This window comes from Miscanthus floridulus, chromosome 5 (genome assembly GCF_019320115.1).
Source record: "Miscanthus floridulus cultivar M001 chromosome 5, ASM1932011v1, whole genome shotgun sequence".
NCBI lineage: Eukaryota > Viridiplantae > Streptophyta > Magnoliopsida > Poales > Poaceae > Miscanthus > Miscanthus floridulus.
The window spans coordinates 83,178,917-83,192,208 of NC_089584.1; the positions used below are offsets into that span (position 1 = coordinate 83,178,917).

The 13,292-nt window shown below is 43.2% G+C and overlaps 1 protein-coding gene across 1 annotated transcript; it reads right to left on the bottom strand.

The window, feature by feature from the left end:
- Positions 1-2,463: 2,463 nt before the first annotated feature.
- LOC136450137 (uncharacterized) lies at positions 2,464-13,292 on the bottom strand. The gene is made up of 3 exons (XM_066450459.1): positions 12,838-13,292; positions 11,539-11,765; positions 2,464-2,902 (listed from the first exon to the last, which is right to left on the bottom strand). Exons 1-3 carry the CDS (start codon positions 13,059-13,061, stop codon positions 2,895-2,897), a joined length of 459 nt encoding a protein of 152 aa, XP_066306556.1. The 5' UTR covers positions 13,062-13,292; the 3' UTR covers positions 2,464-2,894.

A 13,292-nucleotide genomic window follows, 5' to 3' on the forward strand; every position in this document is an offset into this window, starting at 1 on the left:
CTAGTGGCACTCGATAACCGCTTAGCCAAAGATTTCCCCTCTTTATATTACAGCTATTGATTCTAAACGTGATCACACACTCTATAGTGTCTTGATCACCAAAACAAAAAAAACTATTCGATACTTTTGCCTTGATTTTCTTGATTTTTGTTTTTCTTTTTTTTTTCAAGTTGAGCACTTGATCATCGTTACATGTGGCCATCACCTTTACCGTGACCATCTTCTAGCTCCACAACTTAGATTGTACTACCTTATCTAAATCACGCATTTAGATTAAAAGTTAGTCATAGATTCTATCAATTATTCAAAATTAAATTAGGACTTTCAATTGCGCAGATGTGGACCTGTCATTCGAGCGTTTTAAGCAGGATGAGGTATGTACAGCTTTAAGCCCCTTTGGCACGACTCATCCAAAACGGCTTCACCGGTGAAATCAGAAAAAACTGGCTTTTCTCGGCTTCTAGTTCATTTTAACCCCGGCTTACAAAACAGCTTCACGCTACAGTGCCTCGATTTATGCAAAATAGATGAAGCCGAAGCCGATATAAATTGTGCCAAAGAGGCCCTTAGTTTAGCTTCTATATAAGCGCATGGGTGTACATGCAAGGCTAATGGTAGCGTATCTGCCTTGTCAGCAAGCGTAAATGTCCGTGAAGCTACAAACAAGATACGCAGTATATCTGGACTAGACTAGGCAGACAGGTGCGTTCTACGGGTTGTTTGGATTCAGTGACTAAAATTTAGGAGGTGTCATGTGAGAGTGTTGTATGTGGTGTTCGAATACTAATAAAAAAACAAATTACAGAATCCGTTGGTATTTCACAAGACGAATTTATTAAATCTAATTAATCCATCATTAGCACATGTTTACTGTAGCACCACATTGTCAAATTATAGACTAATTAGGTTTAAAAGATTCATCTCACAAATTAGTCGTAAACTATGCAATTTCGTAATTAGTCTATATTTAATACTCTATGTATGTATCTAAATATTTAATGGGACAGCGACTAAAGTTTAGAAAGAGCAACCAAACACTCCTTAAATCTATTCCATGTCACAGCCATAGCTTCCTAGAAAGTCTCCACTGTGTTTGTTTTTTTGCGCGCACCGATAGCGACTGTACTATTTTGTCATCTATGAGTGTATGATAAAACATAAAGTCTTAAGACATGCTTCTGCAAGATGGTGCTTTAGAAGAGCTGCTTCTTAACTCTTGATTTTGTTATGCATCTGATCGGTGATCCCATGTCCCTGTCGTTGAAGAGTACATCTCAGGTATAGCACCGGTTTGAGTGATATATTCCCTATTTCCTATAGCCTGCCTGCTCTAGCGTGTGTAAGACACTAACCTCGTGAGGCTCGGTTGTCAGGGATCTTCGAGTTCAGCCCGTGTTTAGTTCAAAAAAAATTTTCAAAAAAGTGCTACAGTATCCATCACATCGAATCTTGCGGCATATGTATGGAGTACTAAATGTAGACGAAAAAAAACTAATTACACAGTTTGGTTGAAAATCACGAAACGAACGTTTTAAGCCTAATTAGTCCATGATTGAACACTATTTGCCAAATAAAAACGAAAGTGCTACAGTATCCAAATTCCAACTTTCCTCTCAACTAAACACAGCCTCAGTAGGAATGGCTGAAGTGTAGTTGAGATCGAAGGATCTTCTACCAGGGCCCTAGCGAGGACACTTTAGGATGTATGTCTAGAGCAACGCAGCATTTTGTGGTGTCTTTTGAGAACTATCGCCCTGCCTTGGTTTGGAAACTAACTTATTGTATAGTCTACGCTGTTGGTATAATGTGTGGTGTTGGTTTGGAAACTAACTTACTGTATGGTCTATGCTGTTGGTATGATTTTGTGGTGACTGTTGCTATTTGTACTCGGAGCTATATACTGTCTTGTCCCTGATGTATGGTCTATGCAGAGCCTACGGTTATCCCCATGTGCATGACGCTATTCTATCTATGACATGTATCCGTGAACTTGATTCATGTCTTTGCTTTATGTGTTAGGCATGGCATTACCTGCGGTCCAGCCCGCGGGCAAGGGCGCGCCACCATCACTAGTTAGCAACAAGCAAACAAACTCTTTCTTAGCTTAGATTCACTTCCAGGAAGGAAGAATTAGCAACAAGCAAACAAACTTTTTCTGGAACGATAAGAAGCTGTTCGCTACTAGCTTGTATATACTATATAGCCACAGGTTGAGTAGTCCCTAGTTTGACCTTGTTTATACAAGAACATGAGAAATAAATTTATATGGATAAACACTAATTTGACCAGTAAACACTGGTTTCGTTAGTGATCCAGTAACCTAACCTTCGATCTTCAATCAATCTTCTCTTTTTCTTTGGGCTAAACGCGGTCCTTTCTTGCCATTTTGTTTAATTTTCACGAGCACAGCTGAGCATATCGTCCCTCAAAAAGGGGGGTAGATCACAACTCTCCTAGCATGAATTAGCATGTAACACTAGATATATTATTTGCAAGATACATCTAGACAAGAGTCCATAGGTGCCTGCATGTATTAAGAACAATATATTACTAAAGAATGCACATGTTGATATCTAGTCATACATTGTCAAGCAGCAAACTGTAGCTAGAACATAGGCGAGGGAGGAACTTTTTTTTTCATACAAGAGGCAGGCCAGGAACTCTTTTTCATAAGGGGCACGGGAGGACTTGAGTGTATGATTTAGAAACTGAGCTGCCATTTCCGTTGGTGAGAACTCTGAGATGAACGCTCTATGCAAAGTTTGAGAAGCATCCATTGGAAATCACAGAACAAAGCATTCACTGCGAGTCATTGTATTCCTTAGAAACATATTAACAAGCACCTCCTGGGATAACACCATTTGACATCACCTATACTCTTTTAGCATGTCAGATTAAACACCTGAACAGAAGAAACAAACCAATCAGCAGATGAAAAGGTCAAAAGTCAGTATGAAAAATTGAGTTACTTAATTTCAAAAAAAAAAAATCATGGAATAAGGAAAGCAACAACATGTTGTGCTAGAGCGGTAGAGCCAAGTTCAAATTTCCAGAATCCAGCAATATTCAACGCTTGTTCCAATTGAAAATAGTTGACCAATCTAAAGATACATTTACCCTAACACTTTTCAACCATTAACCATGTTGATATTATTATAACAGGGGTAGATAAGAACTCTAATATTATTGATTTCCCTGATGGACAACTGGGTTCAAACGGAGATAACATGGCATTTCAGTGATGTTTTCACTATGATAATTGGCAAGGAAACGCTTGGGCACTCAACCAGATCAAATATCAAAATTATTTTATATGCATATACTGTTTCAGATCCAGAAAATGATGAGCCAGTGATGATGCATGGCAGCATTTGTTCCAATTGACGGACTATAGCCTATACCTCAGTGCTGCAGTGATCAATATAAAATCCTAACTCTGACACTGAAAGCTTATCAGAATCCCAAACCAGTGACCCATAGTTGTTCCCACTTTATTTCCTCTCCCAGCTGAGTCCCCAATGGTTTTAGCCATGCTAGCTTTGTAGCCTTAAACCCCAAACATTGGGCAGTATTACCAATTGAATGTTGATTGACATGAGTTGCCAATGTGTACAAAGTAGACAGGACTAGGGAAAAGGCTGCAAGCTCTTATTTTCACAAAATGACCTATTTGGATCATATTATCAGAATTTTCAGAAGAGCACTGCAATGCGTACAACCATTTGAGTACAACTTGAGTGTTACTCAAGATCCAACAGTTCAGATCACTTTGATGGAAACCTCATAAGTCATGAGTGCATTGAATGATTTGGAAGCATGATTGTAATTGAGTTATATTAGACCAGATTGCAGATCACCTTCCAGGTTGGAAGGCTGAGTTATTGAACCGGGCTGGTCGAAAAGCTCTAGTGCAATTTGTTCTCAGCTCCATGGTGGTTTATCTTGCAATGGCAGTCGATCTCCCCCCATGGGCCATCAAAGAAATTAATAAGATTCGCAGAAGATTCCTTTGGAGGGGAAGAAAAGAAATTAATGGTGGTCATTGCCTTCTGGTTTGGGTTTAAGACTTGTCGCCCAATTGAACTTGGGGGCCTTGGCATCTCCAACCTGCAACGAATGGGATGGGCATTGTGAATGCGCTGGCTCTAGTTAAAGAAAACAGAACCTGACCGACCCTGGTCTTTCCCGGTTCAAGTTCATTCCTGTGTCAGCTATTTCTCTATGGCAGTCTGCAATGAGATTGGCAATGGCATCTGTACTCTTTTCTGGACGGATAGATGATTCATGGGCAGAAAATTGAGGACCTTGCTCCACTGCTCTTTGCTTTGGTTGCCAAAAGAAGAGCCAATAAGCGTACAGTATTAGAGACTCTTACTGATAACACTTGGATTGGTGACCTGCAAGGTGCACTTTCTGTTGGGGTTCTTGCGAAATTCTTAAATCTTTGGGTTATTCTTTCTCAAGTCGTTTTACAGCCTCAGTCAGAAGACTCCACTGCCAAATCAGCCTATGAGGGTTTGTTTCAAGGGAGCGTATTTGGAGAACCTGGGCTCCTAACAAATGCCATTTTTTCATGAGGTTGGTCGTGCACAATGAGTGCTGGACTGCAGATTGTCTTGCTCGGAGGGGTCTTCAGCATCACAAGGAATGTTTGTTGTGTGATCAGAAAGAGGAAACCATCAATCACCTACTGGTTTCTTGTGTCTTCTCTAGGCATTTCTGGTTTGAACTCTTCCAGAAATTTGGACTGCAGAACCTTGTTCCCCAGCCGGCTGAGCCTTCCTTTGAAGTTTGGTGGTGCTGATCTAGTGAGATTACCGCTGGTCAGGATAGGCAGGCTCTTAATTCCTTAATTATTCTTGGAGCCTGGTCGCTTTGGACCCATTGGAATCGGTGGTGCGCCTTTGATGGTGCTTCGCCTAATCTGCAAGGTATCCTAGCTTCGGTCTTCGAAGAAGTAAGGTTATGGGGTGTAGTGGGTGCTAGGGGCATCACCAGTGCTTCGCCTAATCAGCAGGGTATCCTAGCTTCAGTCTCCGAAGAAGGTTATGGGTGTAGTGGGTGCTAGGGGCATCACCTTGTTGACTGAACAAATACTTGGCGTTGCCTAATTGTTGGCCCCTTGGTCGTCCGTTTAGGTAGTTGAAATGTAGGGTCGCTTACAGGTAAGTTAAGAGAATTAGTTGATACCGCGACTAGGAGGCGTGTAAATATATTATGCGTTCAAGAGACTAAATGGAAGGGTCAGAAGGCGAAGGAGGTGGACAATATAGGTTTTAAGCTTTGGTACACAGGGACAGTCGCGAATAGAAATGGAGCAGGAGTTTTGATTGATAAGAGCCTCAAGAATGGTGTGGTGGGAGTGAGAAGGCAAGGAGATAGGATTATCTTAGTCAAACTTGTCGTTGGTGATATGGTCTTGAACGTAATTAGTGCATATGCCCCCCAAGTAGGCCTCGACGAGAGTGCTAAGAGACAGTTCTGGGAAGACTTAGATGGCCTGATTAGAGCTGTACCTAGTAGTGAGAAGCTTTTTATAGGAGGAGATCTTAATGGGCATGTAGGTACTACAAGCGCAGGTTTCGAGGCAGTTCATGGAGGTTTTGGGTATGGTAGTAGGAATCAGGAGGGGGAGGAAGTTCTGAACTTCGCGGTAACTTTTGACCTGATGATAGCCAACACTTTTTTTAGAAAGAGAGAATCTCATCTAGTGACCTTCAGTAGCGGACAACACTTTAGCCAGATTGACTTTGTCCTCGCAAGAAGAAAGGACAAACGAGCATGCTTGGGTTGCAAGGTGATACCAGGGGAGTGTGTTGTTTCTCAACATAAGCTTTTGGTGGTAGACTTTCGTTTTCAAGTGCGTGCCCGTAGGGATAAACAAGCTAAGATTGAAATAACAAAGTGGTGGAAACTAAAAGAGAAGACGTCAGAGGTATTCAGGGAAATGGTTATCAAAGAGGGCTCTTGAAAGGAAGAAGAGGACATAAACAACATGTGGGAGAAGATGACAACCAACATTCGGAAGGTGGCCTCAGAGGTGTGTGGAGTAACCAAAGGAAATGGAGGCGAGGCTAAAGATACTTGGTGGTGGAACGAGGAAGTCCAAAGGGCTATTAAGGAGAAGAAATAATGCTATAGACGCTTGTACCATGACAGGAGTGTGGACAACATAGAAAAGTACAATGTGGCAAAGAAAACTACAAAGCGAGCTGTAAGTGTGGCAAATGATAGAGCGTACGAGGATCTTTACCAACATTTGAGGACGAAGGAAGAAGAGAAGAACATTTATAAGATGGCTAGGGTTCGTGAGAGAAAGACAAGGGACTTCAACCAAGTTAAGTGCATTAAGGATGAAAGAGAGCATCTCTTGGTGAAGGAGGATGAGATCCGACATCGATGGCAAGAGTATTTTGACAAATTGTTCAATGGTGAGAATATGAACACAACCTTTCAGTTGGATAACTCTTTTGATGACACCAATAGGCGCTTTGTGCAGAGAATCCAAGAATCTGAGGTCAGAGAGGCGTTGAAAAGAATGAAAAGAGGTAAAACGATGGGACCGGATTGTATCCCAATCGAAGTGTGGAGATGCCTCGGGGACATAACTATAGTATGGCTAACCAAGCTGTTCAACCATATTTTTCGATCGAACAAGATGCCTGATGAGTGGAGAAGTATATTGGTACCGATCTACAAGAATAAAGGGGATATTCAAAGTTGTACTAATTACCGGGGAATTAAGTTGATGAGCTATACTATGAAGCTATGGGAGAGTTATCGAGCATCACTTGAGAGCAATAACGCGGGTCTCTATGAACCAATTTGGTTTCATGCCCGGAAGGTCAACCATGGAAGCCATTTTCTTAATAAGACAAGTTATGGAGCGGTATAGGGAGAAGAAGGACCTACACATGGTTTTTATTGACTTGGAGAAGACTTATGATAAAATACCAAGGAATGTTATGTGGTGGGCTTTAGACAAACATAAAGTCCCAACGAAGTACGTCGGGCTCATTAAGGACATGTACAACAATGTTATGACTAGAGTTCGAGCAAGTGATGGAGACACGGATGACTTCCCGATTAGGATAGGACTACATCAAGGGTCAGCTTTGTGCCCTTATTTGTTTACCTTAGTGATGGATGAGGTCACAAGGGACATACAAGAGGACATCCCTTGATGTATGCTTTTCGCGGATGATGTAGTGCTAGTTGATGAAAGCCGAATAAGAGTGAATCAGAAACTGGAGTTATGACGGGAGACTTTAGAGTCCAAAGGTTTTGGACTCAGTAGAACTAAAATTGATTATATGAGATGTGACTTCGGCACTACTACTCGGGAGGAGGAAGATATTAGTTTGGAAGGTCAAGTAGTGCCTAGGAAGGATACCTTTCGATATTTAGGATCAATACCACAGAGAGACGGGGATATTGATGAAGATGTTAGCCATAGAATCAAAGCAGGGTGGATGAAATGGCGGCAAGCATCTGGTGTCCTATGTGACAAAAGGGTACCACAGAAGCTAAAAGGCAAGTTTTATAGGACGGCGATTAGACCTGCTATGTTGTATGGTGCAGAATGTTGGCCTACGAAAAGATGACATATTCAACAGATAAGTGTCGCGGAAATGCGTATGTTGCGTTGGATTTGCGGTCATACAAGAAGGGATCGAGTTCGGAACAATGATATACGTGATAGATTAGGGATAGCATCAATTGAAGAAAAGCTTGTCCAACACCGGTTGAGATGGTTTGGACATGTCCAATGGAGACCTCCAGAGGCACCGGTGCGTAGTTGAATCCTAAGCCAAGATAGTAACATGAAGAGAGGCAGAGGAAGACCGAAGTTGACTTGGGTAGAGGCAATAAAAGGAGACTTGAAAGGATGGAATATACCCAAAGACTTAGCCTTAGATAGGAGTGCTTGGAAGACAGCTATTCATGTGCCTGAACCTTGATTGCTTCTGCTAGGTTTCAACTCTAGCCTACCCCAACTTGTTTGGGACTTAAAGGCTTTGTTGATATTATTGTTGTTGGTCGTCCGTCCCTTATTTGTGAGTGTGTGGACTTGTTGTGACTGTGTGTGTCTGGGAGTGTCTGTTTGTTGTTGTTGTTGGTCGTCCGTCCCTTATTTGTGAGTGTGTGGACTTGTTGTGACTGTGTGTCTGGGAGTGTTTGTTAGCGAGTGTGTGTGGGCTTGTTGTGGCTGTGTGTCAGGTTGTGTTATGGTGTTGTCTTTGTTGTTTTGGTGTTTCTCATACACCTTTTTCCTTAATATAAATGATACGGAGCTCTCCTGCATGTTCGAGAGAAAAATTGAGTTATATTCAAATGATTGTACTCAGAGCATTTCCCTTTTCAGGAGGATCACTCAGGGGAAGAACCCTAACTCAGCAAATGGCCAGGAACTACTTTTTTCCCTCAAAGTACAGCTTGTCAGAACAATCAGGAGAACCACTCAGGTGAACACCAACAATTGTAATTGTAATTAAAAAATATCAATGAAAATGTCAGTTAAACTTAAGCTTCAGCACATCTATGGTTTGATGAAGATTACTGCGTTCATCATAAAATGAGAAAGAAAGAAGCAACATCTTAAATGCCATAGCAGGAATATCATTATACTGCAGCCAGTAATTAAATAAGAAGTTGATCCAAACAAGAAAACCAGGTCCTGTATCATGTCACCGCTTCAAACTAAACTACCCCCATACAGATGACGAGGATCAGGAGACAAGTTGTCAGTACTGATTTGATGCCACTGGCAACTTGGCATACATTTGACATTAGCGCCATAGTTTTTAAGGCGTCGCCTAGGCGACGACTAGTCGCCCGAGCGGGTTTTCAAACCTGGCGTCGCTGTCGCCGCGTCCTCCTGGCGTATGGCATCGCCTCGCGGTCGAAGTCGTCGCCTAGTCGTCCTTCTCGCTGAGGCGGGCGCCGCGGGACGAAAAGGCGCGGGAAAAGAGCGGCACCGCGCGCTCGAGCAGGCGGGAAAAGAGCGGCGTGATGCCCTCACGCGGGAAAAGCAGTGGCACCGCGCCGACACCTCCTGCCAAAGGCTCCCAATCCCCATCGCCTCTGAGAGAGTGAGGAGGGATAGGGAAAGGAAGGAGAGAGGAAGAGAGGAGAGGGCGGCGGCGGCGGCGCAGGCGATTGCCCCGCGCAAGTCCATCCCAGCTGCGCGAGGCCGCCCGTCCGCACATCCATTCGACCGCGAGACTCCGACAGTCCGCGACTCCGGCGCCGTCCGCGACCAAATCCCGCTCCATCCGCCGCGAGCCGCGACCGACTCCGGCGCCGTCCGCTTCCACGACCGATTCCAGCCCTGCGACTCTGCTCTGCTCCGCGCGACTGGCAGGTATATCCTCCCCTCCTCTTTCCTCTGCTGCTCGCTGCGGCTCTGCTCTTCCTCCCCCTTCTTCCTCTGCTCTTCCTCCCCCTCATTCTCATGCTCTGCTCCTTCCTATACCCCTCTGCTGTGCTGCTTTCTCCTATTTATTCTATGTAGAGTTTGATAGTTGGAATGGATAGCTCATAGGAGTGTTCCTTTCTGTCTGATGTGGTTGCCTAATTGCTGTGAATAATTAATATATGCTTGATTGCTTGTATGTCTGATGTCTGAACTTTGCTGCATAATAGATTAATTTATTGATCTGTGTCATTGACTCATTGTTATATGTGCCCCTGAGGCTCTGATGGTGAACACCAGTATAATTTGTGCTCAGCTAGCCAATTAATGACACCTTTATTTGTTGTTTTCCCATTCTTCTTTGTAGATGCATACAAAGAAAAGAAATAGGTTGCTGCATAAGCGATTGAATGACATTGTGTTTGTTTCCTACAACCGGAAGATGAAGACCAGGTTTCAGTTAAGGCGTGAGAAAAAGGGAAAAAATTTGATCCTTTGGTCATTGAGGAGTTTGATTGGGACAATGAGTGGGCTGACTCCTCCTATGTTCATCCTCAAGGTGCCCGTGGGTGTGACAATGGCAATGGCCTTACATGGGAACATGTGGATGAAGCTGTTGGTGAATCAAGCTCGCTGCGAGGCCGCAATCTTCCAAGGAATGCCAGCAGCAAGCGTGCAAGAAATGGAAAGTCAAGGTTGGCTGAATTTGAAGAAGACTTAGGTTTGGACAATGAAGAAGAGGAAGAGGAAGATCCACATGACGATGCTGATGTGAGTGATTGTGAGCAGGATCCCAATGGCTCCAACGGTGGCGGCGAAAACATGGAGGCTCCAAACATCCTTGATGAGTTTGATGACGGATATTGACTGTTGAGAGTTGGCTGCTAGCAGATTTCAGATCTGCACTAAAATTACTTTTGTGTTGTACTTGTGCACTACTTAGCATGCCATGAGAACTTTTGGTGGTTGGGCTATGTTATGTAATTGTGGCTGTGGACTACTAATTATGCCACTAAGACTATCTTACGTAGTTATATTTGTGAACTGCTTGTAATGTGGCTAACTATGTCACTAAGACTCTTATCTATATTTCTGGAATGTTTGTAATGTGGCTAACTATGCCACTAAGACTCTTATCTAAGTTTATGGGCTGATGTAATGATGATATATTGATATTTGCTTGTGTCTTTTGTTGCTAAATTTCCTTGCTGTTGCTAAATTCCTTATTGTATATGCAGCTTGCTGTTTGGGAGAAGAAAAGAGAGTTCAGATCATCAAAAGGTATTTCACTATCCATATTTAATCTGATTACAAAGTATTTCTGTTACATAATTATATTAATGAGTCACACATGTTGAAACTTGTTAGGGGCTGTATGGCACATGGAAGAAGACAACTGGAAACAGGAGGATCACTGCTACATGGGCTCCAGAATTGGCAGCAGAAAGGCATGTATAAGTGTATGTTTGTGCTGTCCTATGGAAGGTTAGAGTATGTGTATGGCGTCGCCTCGCCGCACGCCTAACTCGCCTAGGCGTCTGGAAGGGGGTGGAGCGCCGCACCTCGCCTTACCGCCTTAAAAACTGTGATTAGCGCAACAAACTATATAGCACATAAAATGTAAAGAAATTAGCCAAAGTTGAGCATGTCTGAGCAGTGAGCATTTAAGTCTCTCTACTTGAACTTTTGCACTCTCTTCTCTATAGGTCCATCAGTGAAATAACCAGGCCAGTAATCTTTTCAGAATGTTCACATTACATTATACTGACACAATATGTCCCACCAGTACACTGTACAGTGTGAGGTCTTTTAATGGCCATCAAAGGTATAGGTAAATGGTAGATCAAGTATTTGGACATGGTTAAGTTGCAAATTTAATATTGCTAGAAAATTGGTGGAATGTAACCTTATTAAAAATGTAACATGTTCATTGCTTCAGAGTTCATTGTAAGCATATGTTAACTTTCAATTCAATGTAAAATTCTTGCTGAACCAGACTCTTGTGCACAGAAAAATAAGTGGGAGACTAACTAGGTAAGGAAATACATTGGAATGGAGTCTACATGTACAAACAAAGCATCCAAAGGAAACAAAAAGGCATTTAATATGAATGAATCACTTACTTGCACGAAGCCGTGATATTGGAATTTCTTTCAACTCCCGCCGAATGCATAGGTATTCACCCAAGAGAGCCATGATTGCCAAACCAGTGATATTAACAACCCACCATGTAACTGAAGCTGGCCATCCACCATAAACAATGCAAATGAAGAGATGGATTATGTAGAGTGTTGCTGCAAAGTCCAGGCACTTCTTGGCTCTCTCAATCACATAAAGCATGAACCCAGCTCTGCTCAAGTAAAGCATGGAAGCAAGATTAGCAATAAATCATTTCTCACCAAAACAAAGAAGAGTTGCAAATCTTGAAAAACAATAAATAATACCAAACTGTCAATGCTAAAAATGGGATCAAAATCATTACATTATCCTTCATATAGTTGCTTCATTTTACAAAATTTATCCAGAAGAAAGGTAGTGTCTAAATAAATGGGCTAATCCAAGTAGCTAGACTCTAAAAATACTTATTACAGGAAAAGAGCAATCGGTATTCTGCTGTTTTGATACTTGCTCGAGATGCTTTAATTTGAAATGGATACATTGGACACCAGATATTAAGGAAATTAGTGGATTGCAAAGGATGGTACTGTCTAATTGGGGAACGAGTGATCGTGCGAGGCAGCAAAAGATGTTTTCCTCTTTACCTTGTCCCTTGTATATACTGCCACTATTGTCAGAAAAAAAACGAATGCAGGGGGGCATGTTTTGCATACGGCCTGCTTACCCCCATTCCAGAAAAGTATTTAACAAATGGCAATATGTTGGTGTCATTTATTCTTTTATATATAAGCAAGTAATGGTGTATGGCTCAAGAATAAGCAATTGACAAGAAGACTAAGGTATCTGTTACTCTCGAGCATAATAGAAAAACCTATGAGTATTATTTCATATAATACATATGGTAAGCTACTAAACAATGGATGGCAAAATGAATAGGCTCATAACAATAATACCAAAACCTTTATACGCACTACTTTCTACATATGTCAATACCAATTGCTGCAACGATACCTCTGAGCTCTTGCACTTAACTAGTGCTTAAGGAAATAGCAATTTATAAAGACGTTGAAATTGAAATTTCCAAGTCAATGTGGCTGCCCTAAACGTACAGATCTGGACACCTGGGAACACACAGCCCGCTTAACTTTCCATTGACAAGAGTAGTTCTCGCACCCGGAAGCGATAAGCCACAGCACACGCGCGCGCGACAGGCATATTTCGCGTTTTGACTACTTCCAGAAGAATCCATTCCAGTTTCGGACGAACCAAGTGGATGAGAGTGGGGTCAGGGAGCTGCGGCGTACCCTGCGACGGCGGCGAGGAGGAATGATGCGATGGCGCACCAACCCGTGGGGGTGCGCGGGGTGAGCGTGGCGAAGTCGAAGAGGTAGAGGAGGGTGAGTCGCGGGATGCGGGTGCCGACGAGGAGCGCCATGGCGACGCCCAGCGACAGGTAGTAGAGGCACTGCAGGCACACGATCTGCGACACGATCAGCCACGGGTCCCATACCATGGTCCCATAGAACATCTTCGCTCCCCGTCCCCGGCGACCTCCGGAGGGAAGGAGGAATGGAGGCTTCTTCGCTCCCCGTCCCCGGCGACCACCGGAGGGAAGGAGGAAGGGAGTCTTCTTCGCTCCCCGTCCCCGTCGGCCAACGGAGGGAAGGAGGAAGGGAGGGGCCGAGGGAGGCCGCGGCCGAGAAGCGGTGGTTGAGCGCGTGATCTCTCTTCGCGGCTGCTTGGGGACTTGGGGGAAAAA